The following is a 26,476-nucleotide window of genomic DNA, read 5'->3' on the forward strand; positions in this document are numbered from 1 at the left end:
CGTCTCAAAAAAAAAAAAAAAAAAAAAAAAAAAAAAAAAAAAAAAAGAACTGGCAACATGTTCTTTTGCATATTCTCAGTAGTATCAAATCTTGACTAAAGATGGATACGATTTGTATAAAGAGATTAAATAATTCAGAACCCTTCTTGATGAATAAAACAGGTAATCACACTGGGGTGAACACAATTAGGGGCAACAAGTTATTTTTCTGACCCTCAGTTTCCTTATCTGAAGGCAGTTTGAAAAGAAGAGATAGAAAATACATTTCAAGTGTGTAGCCTCTCCAAGACATTACTCTGAGGACAAATATTTAGTTAGACTTGCTTAAAACCCACTCCTATTATCTTATTCATATAAAGCATTTGCTATAGTGCCTGACATATAATAATAAGCATTCAATAAATGTTAGCTACTACTATTAGCTATCAGTAGTTACATTTCCAAAGGATAACTGAATCTGGCAAAGTTAAGGCCTTAGCATTTGTTCTTTTGATTTACAAGATGAGTTTTCTTTTTTAAATCTAACATACTGAGCACTGGCCGGATGCGGTGGCTCATGCCTATAATCCCAGCACTTTGGAAGTCCAAGGCAGGTGGATCACTGGAGGTCAGGAGTTTAAGATCAACCTGGCCAACATGGTGAAACTCTGTCTCTACTAAAAATACAAAAATTAGCTGGGTGTGGTGGTAGGTGCCTGTAGTACCAGCTACTCAGAAGGTTGAGGCAGGAGAATCGCTTGAACTCAGGGGGTGGAGGCTGCAGTGAGCTAAGATTGCACCACTGCACTCCAGCCTGGGCGACACAGCGAGACTCAATCTCAAAAAAATAAATAAATAATAATAATAATATACTAAGCATAATCATTAAATTGAGATTAGAAAGAAATGCTACCACTGGCACAATCTCTTAAACGGTTGTACAGCTGTGTAGGGGACTTTTAACTTTAACATATATAATACAAAAATTTACCCTAGTTATTATGACAGGTTGGAAAAATTCAGAGAGACTGCAGGCATGAGGAACTTCGTGAAAAACAAGGAATGTAGAGGTCTTCTTCTTTCCTAAATTATCCCAAAATGCCTCAGTTACAGCCTCATTTCATCCTACTCTTCCTTGGAACACATTATTGGCACTTATACTTAACAGTTTTATACATATAAAGTCACAGCAAAAGTATAAACCACTATCTGGCATCCAGGAGCAGGGATACCTCCAATACAGGTGTAGGAAGGCTGTGTGGCACAGTGGGATGAGCATATATTTAAAGTTGGACAGACTTGCACATGAATTAGGACTCCACTATTTACTTGCAGTTTGACCCTCAGCAAGTTACTTCTCAACCTCAGTTTATCTGTATGTAAATGGGGATGATAATAGCTACCTTATAGAGTTTTTGCGAAAATTCCATGAAAATGTATGTAAAATGCCTGGCACATAGGCATTCAATAAATGACAGCTATTATTATTGCCAAATTTTTATTCTATTCTATAGCTGTGGACAAATCATATTCCATACTTGTGAATTTACCAACTGTAAAGATATAAAGGTGTATCTTAGCTTTTTTTTTGTTTGTTTGGTTTTTGGTTTTTGGTTTTTTTGTTTGTTTGAGACAGAGTCTCGCTCTGTCGCCCAGGCTGGAGTGCGGTGGCACAATCTCTGCTCACTGCAACCTCCACCTCCTGGGTTCAAGCGATTCTCCTGTCTCACCCTCCCGAGTAGCTGGGACTATAGGTGTGCACCACCACACCTGGCTAGTTTTTGTATTTTCAGTAGAGACGGGGTTTCACCATGTTGGTCAGGCTGGTCTCGAACTCCTGACCTCGTGATCCGCCCACCTCGGCCTCCCAAAGTGCTGGGATTACAGGTGTGAGCCACCGCGCCCAGCCAAGGTATATCTCTTTCAAATTAAAACTTGAAGTAACAAAAATACTCCATACATAAGCAAAACTACACAGATAAGAACTTCTCAATTGATTTTCAGAATTGGTTTTTGAAAATCAAAGTACTAAATTGGCTGTGATTTCCCATCTCAAAGGTCAAAATCAGAAATTAGTTTTTCCATAACAGTAATAATTCTCCCACTGTCAAAAGAAGATACAAGGGTTTTTTTGTGTTTGTTTGTTTTGAGACAGAGTCTCGTTCTGTCACCCCAACTGGAATGCGGTGGTACGATCTTGGCTCACTGCAACCTCTGCCTCCTGGGTTCAAGTGATTCTCCTGTCTCAGCCTCCCGAGTAGCTGGGATTATAGGCATGTATTGCCACATCCAGCTAATTTTTGTATTTTAGTAGAGATGGGGTTTCACCATCTTGGCCAGGCTGGTCTCGAACTCCTGACCTCAGGTGATCCACCTGCCTCGGCCTCCCAAAGTGCTGGGATTACAGGCATGAGCCATCACGCCCGGCCCGAGGTAAGATATTTTATACTGGCAAACCTCTAAATGGATACAAGTTATAGGAGTTATTTCTGACATGACTTCTCAGCTGTGCATGGTGGCTCATGCCTATAATCCCAGTACTTTGGGAGGCCAAGGATGGAAGATTACTTGAGGCAGGGAGTTTGAGGCCAGCCTTGGCAACAGAGTGAGACCTTATCCCTACAAAAATAAAAATAAAAAGATTAGCCAAGCTGTAGTCCCAGCTACTCAGGAGGCTGAATCAGATCACATAAACCCAGGAGCTTTGTGCCACTGCACTCCAGCCTGGGCAACAGAACAAGACCGTTTCTTAAAAAATTAAAAAAAAAAAAAAGACGTTTCAAAGTCAAAAAAAAAAGGTTTGCCACATTAGAAATGAAAAACGTTGAAATTAGCCAGGCGTGGTGGCACAAGCCTGTGCTCCCAGCTACACGGGAGGCTGAGCTGGGAGGATCACTTGGGCCCAGGAGGTTGAGGCTGCAGTGAGTCATGTTTGCACCACTGCACTCCAGCCTGGGTAACAGAGTGAGACCCTGTCAAGGAAAAAAAAAAAAAAAAAAAAAAAATGTTTATTCTAAATTACACAGTAAGAGGCAAGATAGGTAAAAATAAATGAATTCACAGTCCTGGAATCAGGCTCACGTGGCCTTCTTGGTTATTTCTTTTTTTTTTTTTTTTTTTTTTTTGAGACGGAGTCTCGCTCTGTCGCCCAGACTGGAGTGCAGTGGCGCAATCTCGGCTCACTGCAAGCTCCGCCTCCCGGGTTCACGCCATTCTCCTACCTCAGCCTCCGCAGTAGCTAGGACTACAGGCGCCCGCCACCACGCCCGGCTAATTTCTTTTTGTATTTTTAGTAGAGACGGGGTTTCACCGTGTTAGCCAGGATGGTCTCGATCTCCTGACCTCGTGATCCGCCCGCCTCGGCCTCCCAAAGTGCTGGGATTACAGGCTTGAGCCACCGCGCCCGGCCGGTTATTTCTAAGAAAATAATTAAATGGCTACTGTAGCACTTCAAAATCCAATCCAATTAACAGCACATAATTTTTGTTTCCTCTGTTTATTTTTTTACCATGAAAAGCCATGGTCCGAAGCAGTCGATCAGCCACCTCCTGTGGGAATACTCCAGGTTCCTGCAGACACAATGTTCCATCTTGTCTGGCTGAACAGAACTTCTCAAGGTGAGTAGTCAAGAAATTCAAGCAGATATCAAGTAGGGAATAGGGAGATGCCTCCTCCTTGGAGCCCAGGGAAAAATATAAAGGAAACACAAAAACCAACAAGTTAGTTTCCAGAAAAGCAGAGAACAAAACATTCATTTACTCATTCCACAAGTATTTCTTTAGTGTCTTATCACATGCTAGACACTGTGTAAGGCAGTAGAATACAATCTGTGATCCATGTTCTCAAGAAGCAATAGAAGAGAAACACTGAAACAAACATTTACATACAGTCCCTTTAGTACTAAAATAGAAGACACACTTGGCACTAAGTAAGCACACAGCAGGGGGTTCTAATCAGTCAGGGATGGTGAATGGAAAACCTCAGAGCTTAGGAAGCTCGAAACCAACTAAAGCATCACAATATGCTGTTCAGACATGAGTACGAAGCTGAGAGAGCTGTTTTTTAAAAATAGGGTAGGGCTGAGGTGGGAGGATCACTTGAGGCCAGGAGTTCGAGACCAGCCTGGCCAACGTGGCGAAACCCCATCTCCACTACAAATACAAAAGTTAGCCAGGCATGGTGGTGGATGTCTGTAATTCCAGCTACTCAGGAGGCTGAGGGAGGAGAATCACTTGAACCCGAGAGGCGGAAGCTGCAGTGAGCCGAGGTTATGCCACTGCACTCCAGCCTAGGTGATAGAGTGAGGCTCTGTCTCAAAAAACAAACAAGGGCGGGTGTGGTGGCTCACGCCTATAATCCCAGCACTTTGGAGGCCGAGGCGGGTGGATCACCTGAGGTCAGGAGTTTGAGACCAGATTGACCAACATGGAGAAACCCCGTCTCTACTAAATACTAATACAAAATTAGCCAGGCATGGTGGCACATGCCTGTAATCCCAGTTACTTGGGAGGCTGAGGCAGAAGAATCGCTTAACCTGGGAAGCAGAGGTTGCAGTGAGCCGAGATCACGCCATTGCACTCTAGCCTGGGCAACAAGAGCGAAACTCCATCTCATAAAACAAACAAAAAAGACAAGCTTATCCTAAGATTCATATGGAAATGCAACACTTAGAATAGCCAAAACGATCTTGGAAAAGAAAAACAAAGTTGAAAGACTTTGATTACTATAGTAATCAAAACTGTATGGCACCAGCATAAGGATAGACACACAGATCAATGAACTAGAATTCAGAGTTCAGAAATAAACTCTTACACTCATGGTCAATTGATTTGACAAGAGTGCCAGGATAACTCAATGGGCTTGCTTTTTGGCCAGGAGCGGTGGCTCATACCTGCAATCCCAGCACTTTGGGAGGCCAAGGCAGGCGGATTATGAGGTCAGGAGATGGAGACCATCCTGGTTAACACAGTGAAACTCCATCTCTACTAAAAATACAAAAAAATTAGCCAGGCATGGTGGCAGATGCCTGTGGTCCCAGCTACTCAGGAGGCTGAGGCCAGATAATGGCATGAATATGGGAGGCGGAGCTTGCAGTGAGCCGAGATCGTGCGACAGAGTGAGACTCCATCTCAAAAAAAAAAAAAAAGAAAAAAGAAAAAAAAAGAATAGGCTTTTCAACAAAGGATGCTGGGACCACTGGACATCAACATACAAAAGAATAAAGACAGAGTCCTTCACACCATGTAGAAAAATTACCTCAAAATAGATCAAGGTCATAAATATAAGAGCTAAGATTGTTTCTCTTAGAAGAAAACATAGGTGTAAAAAGTTTAGGCTTTAGATTAGTAAAGTTTCTTAGATATGACACCAATGTATATCTATTAAACTTCATCAAAATTAAAAACTTTTGTGCTTCAAAGATCATCATACAGGAAGTGAAAACGGCACAGTGGCTAACACCTGTAATGCCAGAACTTTGAGAGGCTGAGGCAGGAATATTGCTTGAGCCCAGCAGTTTGAGATCAGTCTGAGGAACATGGTGAAACCCCGTCTCCACAAAAGATACAAAAATTACCCGGGTGTGGTGGTGCATGCCTGTAACCCCAGCTACTTGGGAGGCTGAGGCAGGAGAATTGCTTGAACCCACGAGGCGGAGGTTGCAGTGAGCCGAGATCACGCCATTGCACTCCAGCCTGGGTGACAAGAGGGAAACTCCCTCTCAAAAAATAAATAAATAAATAAATGTAAAATAAACTGATAAGAACAGATACTACACTTGATCTTAGCCAAAAGGCCGAGAAGTAGTCAAAGGTAGGCCGGGTGCGGTGGCTCATGCCTGTAATTCCAACACTTTGGGAGGCCAAGGAGGGTGGATCACCTGAGGTCAGGAGTTCGAGACCAGCCTGGCCAACACGGTGAATGCTGTCTCTACTAAAAATACAAAAATTAGCTGGGCGTGGTTGCAGGTGTCTGTAGTCCCAGCTACTTGGGAGGCTGAGGCAGGAGAATTGCTTGAATCCAGGAGGCGAGGGCTGCAGTGAGCCAGGATGGTGCCACTGCACTCCAGCCTGGGCAATAGAGCCAGACCCCATCTCAAAAACACGAATAAATAAATAAATAAAAGGCAAAGGGGCTGGGCACAGTGGCTCACACCTGTAATCCTTGGGAGGCTGAGGCAGGCAGATCACCTAAGGTTAGGAGTTCGAGACCAGCCTGGCCAACATGGTGAAACTTCGTCTCTAGTAAAAATACAAAAAATGGCCAGGCACAGTGGCTCAAGCCTGTAATCCCACCACTTTGGGAGGCCGAGGCAGGTGGATCACCTGAGGTCGGGAGTTCGAGACCAGCCTGACCAACATGCAGAAACCCCGTCTCTACTAAAAATACAAAATTAGCTGGGCATGGTGGTGCATGCCTGTAATCCCCGCTACTTGGGAGGCTGAGGCAGGAGAATTGCTTGAATCCAGGAGGCAGAGGCTGCAGTGAGCCGAGATTGCGCCTCTGGCCTGGGCAACAAGAGCAAAACTCTGTCTCAAAAAAACAAAAAAAACAAAAAAATTAGGCAGGTATGTTGGCAGATGCCTGTAATTTCAGACACTAGGGAGGCTAAGGCAGGAGAATTGCTTGACCCTGGGAGGTGGAGGTTGCAATAAGCCAAGATGGCACCATTGCACTCCAGCCTGGGTGACAGAGTGAGACTCTAAAAAAAAAAAAAAAAAGAACCATGGACAACAATTGTTGATGGGAGAAAACACTGGAAACCTCATATATTGCTGGTGGAAATGAAAAATGTTGCAGCTGCCTTGGAAAACAGCTTAGAAATTTATTACAAAATTAAACAGAGTTACCAATATGACCCAGGAATTCTACTCCTAAATATATACCCAGAAATAAAAACATGCCCACACAAAATCTTGTATATGAATGTTTACAGAAGCATTGTTCATAACAGTTAAAAAGTGGTCTGAGGTTGGGCACGGTGGCTCACACCTGTAATTCTAGAAGTTTGGGAGGCCGAGGTGGATAGATCATGAGATCAGGTGTTCGAGACCAGCCTGACCAACTTGGTGAAACCCCGTCTCTCCTAAAAATACAAAAATTAGCTGGGTGTGGTGATGCACTTCTGTAATCCCAGCTACTCAGGAGACTGAAGCAAGAGAATCGCTTGAACATGGAAGGTGGAGGTTGCAGTAAGCTGAGATCACGCTGCTGCACTCCAGCCTGGGCGACATAGCGAGACTCTGTCTCCCCTCAAAAAAAAAAAAGTGGTCTGAATTGTTTTTACTCACAACACTACTGACACCAAATTTCTGGGCTCTTCCCACGCCAACAACCAGTTCTGACACCAACTGGGTATCCTACAATTCAATTTGATTCTGACACTAACTACCCAGAATTAGCATAGCACTACAGTTTAGGCCACTGCCCCATTGCAGGTGCCAGCCGCAAGTCCCAGGTTTCCACCTGTACTTCTGACCAATGGACTATAAACTGTGGGATTCCAAGATCCCCTGAGGAGGGCCTCACGTTTGATTATCTGCTAATATGACTCACAGAACTCAGGAAGGCACTTCACTTACCATTAACTTCCAGGGAGGGGAGAGGGGCTCAAAGTTGTTGATAACCAATGGCCAGTGATTTAATCAATCATGCATATGTAGGCCTCCATAAAACCCCCCAAAAATGGGGTTTGGAAAGTATCCAGGATGCTGCACACACTGAAGTGCTGGGAGGGGGGTGTGCTGGAGAAGGCATGGAAGCTTCAAGCTCCTTCCCCCTAGGTTGCCCTATGTATGTCTTCCATCTGGCTGTTCATCTGTATCCTTCAAAATATCCTTTGTAATAAAGTAAGTAAACTTTTCATGGGTTCTGTGAGCACTCTGGCAAATTATCAAACCCAGGGAGCGAGGTGTAGGAACCTCCAATTTGTAGCCAAGACTGACAGGTGTTGTGGTTAATCCAGAGACCTACTACCTGAATTGGCATCTGAGGGTGGCCGTCTTGTGGAAGTGAGCCACTCACTTGTGAGGTCTATGCTAACGCTGTTTACCGTCAGAACTGAGGTAAATTTTAGGGCACCCAACTGATGTCTGCTGAAAATAGAATTGCTCTGTATTGGAAAAAAAAAAAAACCACAGATCTGATCACAGAAGTGGTCTGTATTGAGAGTATAGTAGGAGAAAACAGTTTCTTTTCTCCTACTATATGGTTTGGTATCAAAAGTATTGAGAGTGGTGTGAATATAAAGGAGTATAAAGAAAGAAAAAATGTTTTTTCCTGTCATATGCCTTGGTCCTTCTGGCAACCAGCCCAGAAAGAAGCTATCTAGGGGCTCCCAGACACCAGTCAACTCATTAGCATACAAAAACTCTTTTCACTCCAGAGCTTCCAAGGGGTTTGGGAGCTAACGTGCAAGAAACAGGGTATGAAAACCAAATTTTTGGGGGGTGTTTTTTTTGTGTGTGTTTTTGAGACAGAGTCTTGCTCTGTCACTCAGGCTGGAGTGCAGTGGTAATCTTGGCTCACTGCAAGCTCCACCTCACGGCAGGTTCCAGTGATTCTCCTGCCTCAGCCTCCAGAATAGCTGGGACTACAGGCGAATGCCACTACGCCCGGCTAATTTTTGTATTTTTGGTAGAGACAGGGTTTCACCATGTTGGCCAGGCTTGTCTCAAACTCCTGACCACAAGTGATCTGCCCGCCTCAGCCTCCCAAAGTGCTGGGATCACAGGTGTGAGCCACCACACCAGCTTTTTTTTTTTTTTTTTTTTTTTTAAACTATATCATAGTAGAAAAAACCCAAATATATCCATCAAAACTGATAAATGGGCAGGGTGGGGTGGGGTGGGCATGGTGGCTCACACCTATAATCCCAGTACTTTGGGAGGATCACTTGGGCCCAGAAGTTCAAGACCAGCCTGGGCAACATGATGAAACCCCATCTCTACAAAAAACACAAAAATTAGCTGGGTGTGGTAGCCAGTATCTGTAGTCTTAGTTACTCGGGGGCTGAAGTGGGAGGTTGCAGTGAGTCGTGATGGTGTCACTGCATTCCAGCCTGGGTGACAGAGCAAGACTCTATTTCAAAAACAACAAAAACCAGGTGACTGGATAAACAAAATATAGTACAGCCCCACAACGGAATACTACTTAGCAAAACAGGAATGCTGATCAACATAAATGAGCCTTGAAAACATGCTGAGTGGAAGAAGCCAGTCACAAAAAGACCACATACTGTATGATCCCATTTGTATGAACTGTTCAGAAGAGGTAAATCTACAGAGACAGAAAGGAGATTATTGGTTGCTTAGGGTTAGGGGGAGGGTGGGTTAGAAGAAAATGGAAAGTGAATGCTAGTAGGCACAGGGCTTCTTTTTGGAGAGATGAAAATGCTCTAAAATTGATTGTGGCTATAGTTACACCACTCTGCATATATTAAAAACCACTGAACTGGGTACACTTTAATAGGTGAAATGCATGGTACGTGAATTATATCTCAATAAAGCTGTTATTAAAAATACTTGCCAGAGTCTGGCACGGTGGCTCACGCCTATAATCCCAGCACTTTGAGAGGCCAAGGCAGGCAGATCACCTGAGGTCAGCGGTTCAAGATCAACCTGACCAACACTGTGAAACTCTGCCTCTACCAAAAATACAAAAATTAGCCAGGCATGGTGGCCCATGCCTGTAATCCCAGCTACTCGGCAGGCCGAGGCAGGAGAATCACTTGAACCTGGGAGGCGCAGGTTGCAGTGAGCTGAGATCGCGCCACTGCACTCCAGCCTGGGCAACAAGAGCAAAACTCCGTCTCAAAAAGAAAAAAAAAAAGTTGCTGGGGGCCAGGCAGAGTGGCTCACACTTGAAATCCCAGCATTGTGGGAGGCTGAGGCAGGAGAATCGCCTGAACCTGGGAGGCGGAGGTTGCAGTGAGCCAAGATTGCGCTACTGCTCTACAGCCTGGGTGACAGAGCAAGACTCCATCTCAAAACTAAACTAAACTAAAATAAATAGTTTAAACAAGTGAAACCACAAGACTAGAAATAAATACATCAAAATGTTAATGATAGTTAGAGGTCATCTTATCCAAACTCCTCATTTCAAAGATAAGGAAAAAGGTTAAAAACTACAGTGAACTGTACCTCAAATATGTTTCAATTCATGAGTTCATAATGACACAAAATAAAAACTAGTTATCTTTGAAGGACACCAGGGAAATATTAACTCTGTATTTTGAAAATTGAGAAGGATGGGCGTGGTGGCTCATGCCTGTAATCCCAGCAGTTTGGGAGGCTGAGGCAGACGGATCACCTGAGGTCGGGAGTTCAAGACCAGCCTGGCCAATATGGCGAAACCCCGTCTCTAATAAAAATACAAAAATTAGCCAAGTGTGGTGGCAACCCGGGAGGCGGAGGTTGCGGTAAGCCAAGATCGCGCCATTGCACTCCAGCCTGGGCAACAAGAGCGAAACTCCGTCTCAAAAATAAAATAAATAAATAAATAACACCACAAGATCACCAAGAAATTCCTGTTTGAACACTGGTTTCAAGTAATTCCCTCCTCTACTCCCCAGCAAGTTTAGTTTCTTCAGCTGTTACAAGTAAAAGTTGGAAAAAGAGAGACCAATAAAGTATAAACACTTTAGCAAGGTATTCGAAACATTTTCCTAGCTAGTTCCAATCTTCCTCTCTAGCCTTTCTCACTGTTCCCTTCTCCCTGCCCCAAACAAGCTACCTGCCAGATACACTAAACTGCATGTTTAAGCAACCTAGCCCTTACTGTTCCTTAAGTACTGTAACAGACATTTTCACACCTCCGGGCTTTGTTAGTCCTTTTATGGCAAAAATCTCACTCATCTTTCATTTTTTAAAAATTTATTTATGTATTTATTTTTTTTGGAGACAGTTTGGCACTTGTTGCCCAAGCTGGAGTGCAATGGCAAATCTCGGCTCACTGCAACCTCCACCTCCCGGGTTCATGCAATTCTCCACCTCAGCCTCCCAGGTACCTGGGATTACGGGCGCGTGGCACCACGCTCGACTAATTTTTTTGTATTTTTAGTAGAAACTGTGTTTCATCATGTTAGCCAGGCTGGTCTTGAATTGACCTCAGGCAATCCGCCCGCCTTAGCCTCCCAAAGTGCTGGGATTACAGGCGTGAGTCACCGTGCCCGGCCTTTTTTCTATTTTTATTTTTTGAGACGGAGGCTCACTCTGTTGCCCAGGGTGGAGTGCAGTGGTGTGATCTCAGCTCACTGCAACCTCCACCTCCCCGTTCAAGTGATTCTCCTGCCTCAGCCTCCCAAGTAGCTGGGATTACAGGCACGTGCACCACGCCCGGCTAATTTTTAGATTTTCAGTAGAGACAGCATTTCTCTATGTTGGCCAAGCTGCTCTCGAATTCCCGACCTCAGGTGATCTGCCAGCCTCACCTCCCAAAGTGCTGGGATTACAGGCATGCGCCACCGTGCCCAGCCAGCCTCGTCTTTCAAAATTTGAAGCTCACTACTTCTGTGATGTCTTTCCTAATTTCTAAGGCAGAATTAATTTTATTCTGAGCACCTGAAAAATTAAATTGTACCATTAACAACAGCTACTGTGTACTGAATGACAACTGTATGGTGTCAGCCACCAATCAATGTACTTCATAAATATTTTCAATCTTCAAAACAACTGTTTTGAACAAAAATAAACTGAGGCTCAGAAAGATTAATTTACATATCAGAGATAAAACAGCCAGTAGATGGCAGAGCAAGAATAAAAACCACAACAGCTATCTTTTACAAGGAATTTAGTATGTATCAGGTCCTGGTGCAGATCTCTTTCCATTTCTACATCCTGAGCCAAGCACAATTACATTATTGCATTTTAAAGATAAGGAAATTAAGGCTTAGGTTAAATCTCTTCCCCATATTCACATGGCCAATATATTGCTAAACCCCTACTTCAATACAAGAATGAAGCCAAAGCTTATATTTTAAGTTCTTAACTACTATACTAATATCATAATTATAATTATACAGCAATTATATGCTACTATATTGCTATGTGCTATATGCTATTAACTATGCTAAGTGCTTTACATATATAATTTCATGTATTTCTCATAAGAATTCTATAAATTAAATTCCATCAGTATCCAATCTATTCTACAGATAAGGACATTGAGGCTATGAGAGTTTAAGCAATTTGCTCAAGATTACAGAGCTAAGGATTACAGTCAGGATTAGATCCCAGGCAATCTACTCTAGAGTTAAATCTGTGCTTTTACCACTACATACACTGCCCTTTATAACTGATTCCCAAGTTTTCTTTTACAATTCCATGTTACACCATGGTTATTTATGACTGTATCTGTTTACCCCACTTAGCCATGAACTCTTCAAGTAGAAGGAACTTATTAACCCTTCCGTTACCCCTGGAACCACATGCAGTCCCTGATTTTTACCTGTTATGAGAGAGAAAAAAAAAAAAAAAGAATGAGTTCAAATTAAGAGAGTGGTAAAGAAACTTCCCCAGTGTCACATACTATAGAAAGTGGGGCCAAGATACAAATCCAGGTCTCTTAACAATGAAGTCCATACTTTTTCTCCTACACCATATCGTCTCTCAAACAGAACAATTATTAGTCCAGCTTTGAAATAAATGCCAAAATACAACTTGGGACTAACTAGTTACAGTGGCTCAGACAGGAGGTGATGATGCCATGGATTAGAGTAGCAATGACAATGGAAAAAAAATCAAAAGTGAAAAATATTTTGCAGAAAAGAATTGACAAAATGTAGTAAACAGTCAAACAAGAAATCAGTGCTGACTTTTTCTTAATACCCAGAACCTAGCATAATGTCTGGCACCCTAGGAGACAGGCAAGTTTTCTTTGAAAGGCCGATCAACATTCATACAACACATTTCTTACACACATTGTATCATTTACCCCTCACAACTTTCTTGTAGAACTGCTGTAACAGACACCATTTTGTATATGAGGATACTGGAACTCAGAAACAATAATGTACCCAAGTTCATATATTTAGAATGTGGCAGAACTGAACCTTGAACCAATCTTCAATGCCAAATATCATGCCCTTTGTCTTACCCATAAGGCCTCTCAGATGGAAGGAAAGGATGGAGAGGGGAGTTAAGACCTTACTCTCCAAAAAAAAACCTCCAAAAATGAATCCAAGATTTAACCCAGATCTGTTAATTATGGTCAGAAGAGATAATGAAGCCCTGTAATTAACTACCTCAAGTACAGCAAGCAGCAGCAGAGTGACACAGTCCCTGAGCAATGGCTGAAAATATATTCTATAGCAAATAGGAAGAACAATTCCAGCCACACCCTCCCCCCCAAAAAAAAAAAAGGTGGCCGATCTTTTTTTTTTTGGTTAATATAGTGTTTTTTTGGAACATGATATAAACCTGATAAAAGTGAATTTTTCAAGTAAAGTTTGCCCAGATTGGTCCTCTCAAATACTGCTGGTCAGAGTGTAAATTGGCACAAATTTTTCAGAAACTGGGGAAGTCCCTTTATCACTGTCCTAATTTGAACTCATTCTCTTTTTTGTTGTTCTAATAGGTAAATATCAGGGACTCTGCTGGGTTTGGGGGATATAGGAAGGGTTAATAATTCTACTTGGTGTATCTGTGAACTCTATTCTACTTCATGATGTTTCCAGAAATGCAAATAAAGACTTTGAGTTATTTCAAAATGACTTTTTGGTTGCAGGATTGTGTTCCATGGATTATGACACTGCACTAAGACTAGACCACACAGGTCATAACTTAAAGAGATAAATATCCACCAGGCACAGTGGCTCACGCCTGTAATTCCAACACTTTCAAAGGCCAAGGCGGGCGGATCACAAGGTCAAGACCATCCTGGCTAACACAGTGAAACCCCGTCTCTACAAAAAAAATACGAAAAATTAGCTGGGCGTGGTGGCACGCGCCTGTAGTTGCTACTTGGGAGGCTGAGGCAGGAGAATTGCTTGAACCTGGGAGGTGGAGGTTGCAGTGAACCAAGATCGCCTGCCACTGCACTCCAGTCTGGGCGACAGAGTGAGACTCCATCTTAAAAAAAAAAAAAAAAAGAGTTAAATATTCAAGTGATTCTCCCCTTGTTTGCACCACTGCACTCCAGCCTGGGCAACAAGAGTAAAACTCTGTCCAAAAAAAAAAAAAAAAACAGCCAGATGCAGTGGCTCGTACCTGTAATCCCATCACTTTGGGAGGCTGAGACGGGTGGATCGCTTGAGGTCAGGAGTTCAAGACCAGCCTGGCCAACATGGTGAAATCCCATTTCTACTAAAAATACAAAAATTAGCTGGGCATGGTGGCGGATGCCTGTAATCCCAGCGGCTCGGGTGGCTGAGGCAGGAGAATTGCTTGAACCGGGAGACGGAGCGTGCAGTGAGCCAAGATCACACTACTGCACTCCAGCCTGGGTGACGGATTGAGACTCCGTAACAAACAAAAAAAGAAAACCACCAGGTTAGAACCATGCCTTACACATTTCCGTATCCCCTACACTTACAGAGTAAATGTTTCAGTGTCTACTGAGTGAGAAGTAAGTATGAATAAATGAACTACCTATAAGCAGATCCTCTGCTCTTGAACCACAGCTTGTTATAAAAGCAAGGCACACCAGGGAGCGTGGGGCAATGAAGACAAGGCAAAAAAGGAATCTCATACCATTAGCTCTTCCTAAACCTTCTCATGGCTTTCTTTTCATCTCTACCCTTCCTTCCCGCAACCCCCACTCCAGTTTGTATTGGTCTTCCTAAATGCTCCTGCCTTGAAGTATTTAGTCATTTACACAACACTCAATTAGAGGTATTCTCAGTAATTTCCCCAAGATTCAGTCAGTTATCTGTTTTGTTGGTTAGTTTGTTTTGTATATTAAAAGTTTCATTCTGTTAAGGAATTGCCAGAGCCATGGCAAAGAAGCATTTCAACATTCTGAGCACTTGCGGACTTCAGAATCTCTGAGTAATGAGGTTTATGTTTTGGTTAATCACAAGAAAAAATATTCTTTGTGAATTATGCTGGTAACAATGTCTTATAGTAAACAAAGCATATTCACATCCTGATTTTCACTTGATACTCACGATAACCTTACAAAGTAGAAGAAAAAGTATTAAAAATTTCATTTTACAGTTAAGAAAGCTGAGGCACAAAAATGACTTGACTTCTCTAGAAATATTGTAGTTAAGAACAACAGTAGAACTGAAGGTGAATTCTAGTGGTATCACACTGAGCAAATTATCTAGCTCTTCTGACACTCAGTTCTGTCCTATGTAGAGTGGGGATAATATTAGTACAGTCATGTGTTGCTTAACAATAGGAATACACTCTGAGAAATGTGTCATTAGGCAATTTCGTCATTGTGTGATCACAGAGTATACTTACACAAACCTAGGTAGCAGATAGGATGCAAAAACCTGTACAGCATGTTACTATACTGAATACTGCAGCCAACTGTAACAAAATGGTATTTGTCTATCTGAAAAATCTAAACAGAAAAAGTCTGGGCGCAGTGGCTCAAGCCTGTAATCTCAGCACTTTGAGAGGCTGAGGTGGGCAGATCACTTAAGGTCAGGAGTTTGAGACCAGCCTGGCCAACATGGTAAAACCCCATCTCTACTAAAAATACAAAAATTAGCTAGGTGTGGTGGCTTGCACCTGTAGTCCCAGCTACTGGGAAGGCCGAGGCTGCAGTGAGCTGAGATTGTGCCACTGCACTCCATCCTGGGTGACAGAGAAAGACTCCATCTCAAAAAAAAAAAAGAAAGAAAGAAAGAAAAGGTACAGTAAAACTAGGTATAAAAGATAAAAAATGGTCCACCTATAGACGGGACTTAACATAAATGGAGCTTGCAGGACTGGAAGGTACTCGGAATAAATCAGTTGAGTTAGTAATAGTGAATGTGAAGGCCCAGGACATTACTGCACACTATTGTAGACTACAAATACTTAGGTTACACTAAATTTATTTACATTTTTTTTCTTTTTTGGGGGTGGGGGCAGAGTCTATCATCCAGGCTGGAGTACAGTGGTGTGATCATAGCTCACTGCAGTCTCAATTTCCTGGAATCAAGCGATCCTCTCACCTTAGCCTCTGGAATAGGTGGGACTACAGGTGTGCACCAAAGCACCCAGCTAATGTTTTTTATTTTTAGTAAAGACAAGGTCTTGCTATGTTGTTGCCCAGGCTGGTCTCCAACTCCTGAGCAAACGTTTTCTTTCTTCAATAATAAATTAACATTATGTTACTGTAACTTTCTTTTTTTTTTTTTTTGAGACGGAGTCTCACGCTGTCGCCCAGGCTGGAGTGCAGTGGCCGGATCTCAGCTCACTGCAAGCTCCGCCTCCCGGGTTCACGCCATTCTCCGGCCTCAGCCTCCCGAGTAGCTGGGACTACAGGCGCTGCCACCTCGCCCGGCTATTTTTTGTATTTCTTAGTAGAGACGGGGTTTCACCGTGTTAGCCAGGATGGTCTCGATCTCCTGACCTCGTGATCCGCCCATCTTGGCCTCCCAAAGTGCTGGGATTACAGGCTTGAGCCACCGCGCCCGGCCATCTTACTGTAACTTTCTTAGCGATTTTGTGAACTTTAACTTTTTGATTTTTGAAGTAACAAAATATAAACACAGTGTACAGCTATAAAAAAATATTATCTCTTTTATATCTTTTTTCTTTTTGTTTTTTTAGAGACAGGGTCTTGCTCTGTCATCCAGGCTGGAGTACAATAGCATAATCACAACTCACTGCAGCCTTGACTTCACAGGCTGAAAAGATCCTCCCACCTCAGCCTTCTGAGTAGCTGGGACTACGGGCACGTGCCATCATGTCTGGCTAATTTTTAATTTTTGTGTAGAGACGGGGTCTTACTATGCTGCTCAGGCTTTAACTCCTGGGCTCAAGTGATCCTCCTGCCTGAGCCTCCAAAGTGCTGGGGTTATAGGCGTGAGTCACCATGCCTGGCCTCTCAACTCGTAAGAATCAGGCTTAAGATGTCCTTCTCAAAAGCTTCCTAAGACTGATAATTCCTGTAACAGAACACAAGGGCTTTCACAGTGCTCCTTTACTGTGTCCTTGGGTGACTTTTTTCTAAAGATTGGGCCAGAAATCAGGTGGCTACAAAAATTACAAACTTGACAATTTAATGATAGAAACAGAATTTTTATGGACATCCTTCTAAAAGACCATGTAATACTATGATGAAGAGTGTGGGCTTGGGAGTCAGATTGCCTGGATTAAAATGCTACCTCTATCATTTACAAAACTACATAACCTTAGGCAGAGTACTTAATCTCCCTGAACCTCAGTTCATGATTGTAAAATGCACACAAGAGCAGTACCTATGTCACAGGATTGTTGTCAGATTAAATAAATTCTAAAAGCAACACACTGAGAACAGTAACTGGCATATACTATCTGCTCAATAAATGTATTACCGCAGAGTATCAGCTGCATAGAAAAAAACCCTGCGTTTTCTTCACTACTGTATTCTTAGAGCCTAAAACAATGCCTATTACATAGTGGGCACTAAATGTTTATTGCATGAATAAATGAACAGTCAAGTACAAATTTATTGTTAAGTATAATTAAAATACTATTTGCCTCTAGAGAAAAAGACTACATATCCAGAGAGAAATATTAAGTCCCAAGTCTAGACTTCAAACCAAAGAATGAAACTGAAAGGCACTCAAATATCATTTGAGTTCACAGGTACCTATGAGAAATTGAGTTATTAGACATTTCTGACTCCTCATCCTAATATTTCATGGGAAATCTCCTGTTTGGGTTTTTAAAAAACTTTTCTTTTCTTTTTTTTTGAGACGAAGTCTCACTCTTGTGCCCCAGGCTGGAGTGCAATGGCACGATCTCGGCTCACTGCAACCTCTACCTCTTCCGTTCAAGCATTTCTCCTGTCTCAGCCTCCCAAGTAGCTAGGATTACAGGCGCATGCCACCACACCTGGCAAATTTTTGTATTTTTAGTACAGATGGGGTTTCACCATGTTGGCCACGCTGATCTTGAACTCCTGACCTCAGGTGATCTGCCCACCTCAGCCTCCCAAAGTGCTGGGATTACACATGTGAGCCACCGCGCCCAGCCAAAACTGTTATTTTCTATTACTAATTCAACCAAGTCAGGCTTCCAGAAATAAACATCTATTATAACCTTAGATATGATCTAATCCCTTTACCCTCCCCCACCCCAATTGTAATCATTTTACAGACGAGGAGGAAGGTCAAGAAGACAGTACCAGCAGCGCGCAGTGGCTCACACCTGTAATCCCAGCACTTTGGAAGGCCAAGGTGGGCGGATCACTTGAGGCCAGGAGTTGGAGCCCAGCCTGGCCAACATGGTGAAACCCCGCCTCTACTAAAAATACAAAAAATTAGCTGGGGGTGGTGGTGCACACCTGTAATCCAAGCTACTCAGGAGACTGAACCATGAGAATTGCTTGAACCCAGGAGGCGGAGATTACAGTGAGCTGAGATCGTGCCACTTGCACCCCAGCCTGGGTGACAGAGACCTTGTCTCAAAAAAAAAAAAAAAAAAAAGAGAAAAAAAACCAAAAAGAGGGTAGTACCAAGGGCATAGATCACAGATAATAGATAATATTGTTCTTAAGGGTTACAGATATATTGAACTATTTGCTATAAACTATGGAGAATTGTTTTTCTTTTTAAAAGAACACCAACTACTCTTTGGAGACTCCTAGATGCCAAATTGAAAAGCAAGTAAAGCAAGCTTCTTGCACATATCACTTCAAGGCCTGGTCACTATGGCAAGCGGATATGTGTTAAAGGGCAAGGGGGTAGAGTTCTACCTAAAAAAGATCAAGACCTGGAAAGCTACATAAATGCCCTCCTCTTCCATCTAAGGTCATGTGATAAAGCTATTCTAGGAAACAAAACAAAAATTCAGGTCAGTGGCCACTGAGCAGATCACAGGAATTGTCAATTCAAAGGATACTTTAGCATTATTTTCCTGTTACAGTAACCTGGAGTTTTGAAACATAATATGGTAAACAGAGAAGTGGGTTAATAATGGAAAGAACGCTGGGCTTACACAGTCAGTCCTGGTTCTGCTACTTACTAGCTGTGTGACCTTAGGAAAATCAATTAACTTCTCAGTTTCCTTATCTGAAAAATTGAAGCTAAACATCTGACTATCCCACAAAATGGTAATGAGGAATAAATGGGATGTCCATGAAAATACCTTTAAAACAAGGGCCAGGAGCAGCAGCTCATGCCTGTAACACCAGCACGTTGGGAGGCCGAGGCAGGCAGATCACTTGACGTCAGGAGTTCAAGACCAGCCCGGCCAACATGGTGAAACCACATCTCTACTAAAAATAAAAAAATTAGCCAGGCATGGTGGTAGGCACCTGGGAGGCTGAGGCAGGAGAATCACTTGAACCTGGGAGGCAGAGGTGGTAGTGAACCAAGATCGTGCTACTGCACTCCAGCCAGAGCTTCAGAGCCAGACTCTCTCAAAAAAAAAAAAAAAAAAAAAAAAAAGGCCGGGCACGGTGGCTCAAGCCTGTAATCCCAGCACTTTGGGAGGCCGAGACGGGCGGATCACGAGGTCAGGAGATCGAGACCATCCTGGCTAACACGGTGAAACCCCGTCTCTACTAAAAAATACAAAAAACTAGCTGGGTGCGGTGGCGGGCGCCTGTAGTCCCAACTACTCGGGAGGCTGAGGCAGGAGAATGGCGTGAACCCGGGAGGTGGAGCTTGCAGTGAGCTGAGATCCGGCCATTGCACTCCAGCCTGGGCGGCGGAGCAAGACTCCGTCTCAAAAAAAAAAAAAAAAAAAAAATTAAAATAAATAAATAAAACAAAGCACTTTGGAAATTTAACTTAATTGAAATAAAAGGTCTCTGGTGTGAAAAGGTGGGTAATACATTCAGAGAGGTTAGAGCTCAACTTTACACAAAATTTAAGCCTATAAAAGCAGTTTGCCCAGATCCTGTAGTACTATAGCTAATAGAATGTATCTACTCTACTATAGTACTCGCCTTTAACTTGCTAGAATCTTACTACCTTTAAGAGATGGAAGAATCAGCCGGGCGCGGTGGCTCAAGCCTGTAATCCCAGCACTTTGGGAGGCCGAGACGGGCGGATCACGAGGTCAGGAGATCGAGACCATCCTGGCTAACACGGTGAAACCCCGTCTCTACTAAAAAATACAAAAAATTAGCCGGGCGAGGTGGCAGGCGCCTGTAGTCCCAGCTACTCGGGAGGCTGAGGCAGGAGAATGGCATAAACCCGGGAGGCAGAGCTTGCAGTGAGCTGAGATCCGGCCACTGCACTCCAGCCTGGGTGACAGAGCGAAACTCCGTCTCAAAAAAAAAAAAAAAAAAAAAAAAAAAAAGAGATGGAAGAATCACACAGAGGATTAATATAACCTTTTCATTTTACAAATTAAAAAATGGAGGCACAGAAAGTTAAAATGACTTGAGAAAGTTTACAGGGTCGGCTGAGCACTGTAGCTCGGGCTCACGCCTGTAATTCCAGCACTTTGGGAGGCTGAGGCAGGCAGATCATCTGAGGTCAAGAGTTCAAGACCCATTTGGCCAACGGTGAAACCCTGTCTCTACTAAAAATACAAAAATTAGCCAGGTGTGGTGGTGGATAACTGTAATTCCAGCTACTCGGGGGGCTGAGGCAGGAGAATCTCTTGACCCCGGGAGGCAGAGGTGGCAGTGAGCCAATATCGCGTCACTACACTCCAGCCTAGGTGATACAGTGAGACACTGTCTCAAAAAAAAAAAAAAAAAAAAAAAAAAAAAAAGGTTACAGGGCCTATGAAATGAAAATTACAAATGTTATATCACCAAGAATATTACAGCTTTAAAAAAAAGAAAAAGTCCTGGCCAGGCACGGTGGCTCACACCTGTAATCCCAGTACTTTGGGAGGCCGAGGTGGGCAGATCACCTGAGGTCGGGAGTTTGAGACCAACATGGAGAAACCCCGTCTCTACTAAAAATACAAAATTAGCCGGGTGTGGTGGCGCATGCCTGTAATCCCAGCTACTCAGGAGGCTGAGGCAGGAGAATCACTCGAACTTGGGAGGTGAGGTTGCAGGGAGGCAGTGGTTGCGGTGAGCCAAGATCACACCATTGCACTCCAGCCTTGACAACAAGAGCGAAACTCCATCTCAAAAAAAAAAGTCCTTAGAAAAGAAAAATATGACATTGAATAGGCATTCAGACACTGGAAAGCTAAGAAAAACATTTATACAAAGGAGAACTGAAGATAACAAAACAGAAAAACAAAAGATCTTTATATAAAGCTATTAAGGCTGGGCGTGGTGGCTCATGCCTGTAATCTCAGCACTTTGGCCAAGGCGGGTGGATCACTTGAGGTCAGGAGTTAGAGACTAGCCTGGCCAACATGGTGAAACCCGGACTCTACTAAAAAAGTACAAAAATTAGCTGGCATGGTGTCATGCACCTGTAATCCTAGCCACTTAGGAGACTGAGACAGGAGAATCGCTTGAACCTGGGAGGCAGAGGCTGCAATGAGCCGAGATGCCACCACTGTACTCCAGCCTGGGCAATGTAGTGTGTGTGCCCTGGAGGCAGAGCTTGCAGTGAGCCCAGATCGCGCCACTGCACTCCAGCCTGGGCGACAGAGCGAGACTCCGTCTCAAAAAAAAAAAAAAAAAAAAGAAATAAGGCTAAAATAGTAAAAAAGATCAGATCATAAAGGTCCTAGTATACTATATAAAACACTTTCAGGCCAGGCGCAGTGGCTCACACCTATAATCCCAGCACTCTGGGAGGCCAAAGGGGGCAGATCACTTGAGGACAGGTGTTCAAGACCAGCCTGGCCAACATGGCAAAACCCCGTCTCTACTAAAAAATACAAAAATTAGCCAGGCATGGTGGCTCACACCTGTAATCCCAGCACTCTGGGAGGCTGAGGTGGCGGATAACCTGAGGTCAGTTCGAGACCAGCCTGGCCAACATGGTGAAACCTTGTCTCTACTAAAAATACAAAAATTAGCTGGGCATGGTGGCATGTGCCTGTAGTCCCAGCTACTAAGGAGGCTGAGGCAGGAGAATTGCTTCAACCCAGGAGGTGGAGGTTGCAGTGAGCCGAGATGGTGCCACCGCACTCCAGCCTGGGTGACAGAGCGAGAATCCACCTCAAAAAAAAAAAAAAAAAAAAAAAATTAGCTGGGCGTGGTAGCACACGTCTGTGATACCAGTTACTCAGGGGGCTGAGGTGGGAGACTCACTTGATCCCGGGAGGTAGAGGTTCTAGTGAGCTGAGATCACGCCACTGCACTTCAGTCTAGGTGACAGAGCGAAACTCCATCTCAAACAAACGAACAAACAAATAAATAAAACACTTTCATTCAACAACTATTTGCTGAGTCCCTACTAAGTGCTAGACATCACCAAGTACACAGGATATGTATCTCCGCAGATTCACTGCTATCTATAAGAATGGCTGTTAGCTGAGTTGTGCAGTACAATCTATATAGAACAACAGCCCTGTAAGACCACTGTAAACTAGAGGGCGGAAACTGCAGGCTCCACAAGGGTCTTAAGGAGTTCACAAATTCACATGCATATCAAGTACACTCTGTACACAATAATATCTTGATATTTTTAATGCATAATAGATGTTAGGTTTAACAGAGTATCATTTTAAAATATTACTGAATTCCTACCAGACCTGCTTTTTGGTTTTTTCCCCCCACAATTAATGTATTCTGAAAGTATGTTACTGTCCTGGCTCTCAAGGTTTTCAGTGTTAAAAAGGTATCTTCACAAGGTCTATTGTCTCAGACAACAGGGAGAAATTTAAAAATTCTGAGTAGGAAGACCAAGGCAGGCAGATCACTTGAGGTCAGGAATTCGAGACCAGCCTGACCAACACGGTGAAACCCCATCTCTACTAAAAATACAAAAATTAGCCAGGCGTGGCGGTGGGCGCCTGTAGTTTCAGCAATTCAGAAGGCTAAAGCAGGAGAATCACTTGAACCCAGGAGGCGGAGGTTGCAGTGAGCCGAGATTGCGCCACTGCAATCCAGCCTGGGTGACAGAGAGAGATTCCGTCTCAAAATAAAGAAAATTCTGAGTAGGAAGAGTGGCACGCCCCCAGTGTTCTTTTCTCATTCCACCCTTGCCTAGTTACTACAGAATTTATTTTTCTTTCATTTATGAGCCTGGAAAATCTTAATCACGATTACTTTGCGTGAGAATAGTACTTGTAGCATTAAGTTTGTCAAAGAAATACTTAAGTGCTGAAGACATATTCTTCTTCAAAGTGCTTTATAAAAGTGATCTGGACCAGGCACGGCGGCTCACGCCTGTAATCCCAACATTTTGAGAGGCCAAGGTGGGCGGATCACCTGAGGTCGCGAGTTCAAGACAAGCCTGACCAACACGGAGAAACCCCATCTCTACCAAAAATACAAAAATTAGCTGGGCATGGTGGTGCATGCCTGTAATCCCAGCTACTCGGGAGGCTGAGGCAGGAAAATCGCTTGAATCCGAGAGGCAAAGGTTGCGCTGAGCCCAGATTGCACCACTGCACTCCAGCCTGGGCAACAAGAGCGAAACTCCGTCTCAAAATAAAAGAAAAAGAACAAGAAAACTGGTCAGAGTGTGTGTACAATTTTGTAGTTCTTGAACCCATACTGCCAAATCACTCTTTTTTTTTTTTGAGCCAGAGTTTCACTCTTGTTGCCCAGGTTGGAGTGCAATGGCGCGATGTCGGCTCACTGCAACCTCCGCCTCCCAGGTTCAAGTGATTCTCCTGCCTCAGCCTTCTCAGTAGCCGGTATCACAGGCATACGCTACCACGCCCGGCTAATTTTTTTTGTTTTTTTTTTTTTTTTGAGATGGCGACAGATTGAGACTCTTTTTTATTTTATTTTATTTTATTTTATTTTATTTTATTTATTTATTTTTTGAGACGGAGTCTCCCTCTGTTGCCCAGGCTGGAGTGCAGTGGCCGGATCTCAGCTCACTGCAAGCTCCACCTCCCGGCTTCACGCCATTCTCCTGCCTCAGCCTCCCGAGTAGCTGGGACTACAGGCGCCCGCCACCTCGCCCGGCTAGTTTTTTGTATTTTTTAGTAGAGACGGGGTTTCACCGTGTTAGCCAGGATGGTCTCAATCTCCTGACCTCGTGAGCCGCCTGTCTCGGCCTCCCAAAGTGCTGGGATTACAGGCTTAAGCCACCGCGCCCGGCCGAGACTCTTTAAAAAAAAAAAGAAAACCTTTTATTCCATTGTTAATAATGACTATTTCTATCACTTATTAAATATACTTTTAAGAGCTAGTTCTAGGACCTATGAAAAGAGCAGTGTTTTAGCTGGCATTTCCCAATTCATCTATAGGCTCACATCATTACATTCAATATTGATATCTGCCAGGCTCATGGCTTGACATCCCAGCACTTTGAGGGGCTGAGGCAGGGGGATCACTTGAGCCCAGGAGTTTGAAACCAGCCTGGGCAACATAAACTAGACCCTACCTCTACAAAAACAAAAAAAATTAGCTGGGCATGCTGGCGTATGCCCGTGGTCCTAGCAACTCAGGAGGCTGAGGCAAGAGATCATCTAAGCCCAGGAGTTCATGATTATAGTGAGTTATGATTATGCCACTGTACTCCAGCCTGGGCCACAGAGCAAGACCCTGTCACTATGAAAAAACAAAAAATAAAAAAAAAATTGATGCCTATTTCAATTTGTATATTTTTGAATATTTAATAATTATCTAAAATTTTCTCCTTTATAAAAATAGAATAGTTTGAGAGTATCCAAGAATTTATCTACTCAACATGTGTCAATTAGTGGGAATTAGGGGAATGGGTCATGATAACGTCATTCCATTGTTATAACTTAATCTGAACACTGAATACAGTAGCTTTTCTTCGTATAACAAACAGTTAAAGATAAGAAATATAAGTACACTGATGATAAAAGAGTAAATTAGTACATTTATCTGAGCATGATTCTTAAATGACACATCAATATATCTCTGATGGACTGACTGACTGATTGACAGTGTCTTGCTCTGTTGCCCAGGCTGGAGTACAGCGGTGCGAATCCTGCTCACTGCAGCTTCAACCTCCTAGGCTCAAGCAATCCTCCCACCTCAGCATTCCGCGTAGCTGGGACCCCAAACGTGCCCTCATATTTTTATTCTGTGTAGAGACAGGGTCTCACTATATTGTCCAGGCTGGTCTCGAACTCCTGGGCTCAAGCAATCCACCTGCCTTTGTCTCCCACAGTGTTGGGATTACAGATGTGGATTACAGGCATGAGCCACCATGCCCAGCCTCACAAAAACTATACAAAAAATACAGTCTTGGAAATCATTAAGCATGACCTCTACAACAAACACATCTAATAAAAAAGAATAAAAAGTAACATTCTATTTAAGAGATATTACTATTATTTTGAAATCAAGGGAACCTATAAAAGGTCTGATATACAAATTTTACCACAGAGTAAAATTTGATAAAAACTTTCTCAGTAACTTAATTTTACATAGAGAAATTCAATGCAAGATACTCTGAAAATGACTAGAATGATGATCCTACAGAGAACTAGCTGAGTCTTTGTAAATTTTACTGAAATAGGAAATAATTGTCTTTGTATACAATGGCATCCATGCATGAGCTTTATCTAAGGAAAATAATCTCTTATGTTGAATTATTATATTACTTTTTTTTTTTTTTTTTGAGACAGAGTTTCGCTCTTTTTGCCCAGGCTGGAGTGCAATGGCTTGATCTCGGCTCACCGCAACCTCCGCCCTGCCGGGTTCAAGTGATTCTCCTGCCTCAGCCCCTGGAGTAGCTGGGATTACAGGCGCCCGCCACCACACTCGGCTAGTTTTTGTATTTTGAGTAGAGACGGGGTTTCATCATGTTCGCCAGGAAGGTCTCAATCTCTTGACCTCGTGATCCATCTGCCTCGGCCTCCCAAAGTGCTAGGATTACAGGCGTGAGCCATCATATCCGGCCAAATTATTTAGAATTTTAGTCAGCTAATAAATTATATGTCTAATAGTAGGGGGAGATACAGAATGCCACTAGTGTTGATGTTTAATCTCTGTATACAATAATTTTTTTTTAAGCAAGAAGGAAATTTAGTAAGATTTCCTTCCTATTGTAGGACATTTCTCCACTTGTGCTTCTGAATGACTCTGATTCAAACTGGCATGAGACTGCTCAGACTTATGGTTCAAAAGTATAAGGTTGGAAGGGATTTCTATTTATTAATTCCCCCACACACATCCTTTTTCAAGTTTCAAGAACACATTTACTGATATTAATAACTTTCCATCTTTTTAGTTCAAAATGTCACTGTCATAAGAAAAAAATAGGCTAGGCATGGTGGCTCCAGCCTGTAATCCCAGGACTTTGGGAGGCCAAAGTGGGCAGATCACATGAGCCCAGGAGTTTGAGAGCAGCCTGGGCAACATGGTGAAACCCCATCTCTACAAAAATACA

General features: G+C 43.1%; 1 protein-coding gene and 1 pseudogene across 2 annotated transcripts in view; both read right to left on the minus strand.

The window, feature by feature from the left end:
* Positions 1–26,476, minus strand: part of ZYG11B (zyg-11 family member B, cell cycle regulator) — a 100,069-nt gene that overhangs the window by 67,290 nt on the left and 6,303 nt on the right. For both annotated transcript variants that reach the window (XM_045370982.3, XM_074006477.1), the window contains exon 2: positions 3,488–3,653. In XM_045370982.3, the coding sequence (XP_045226917.1) occupies positions 3,488–3,653 (166 nt within the window). The remainder of the gene's footprint in view (positions 1–3,487; positions 3,654–26,476) is intronic.
* LOC123570663 (U2 spliceosomal RNA) lies at positions 5,632–5,785 on the minus strand (annotated as a pseudogene).

The sequence above is a fragment of the Macaca fascicularis genome, chromosome 1 (genome assembly GCF_037993035.2).
Source record: "Macaca fascicularis isolate 582-1 chromosome 1, T2T-MFA8v1.1".
NCBI lineage: Eukaryota > Metazoa > Chordata > Mammalia > Primates > Cercopithecidae > Macaca > Macaca fascicularis.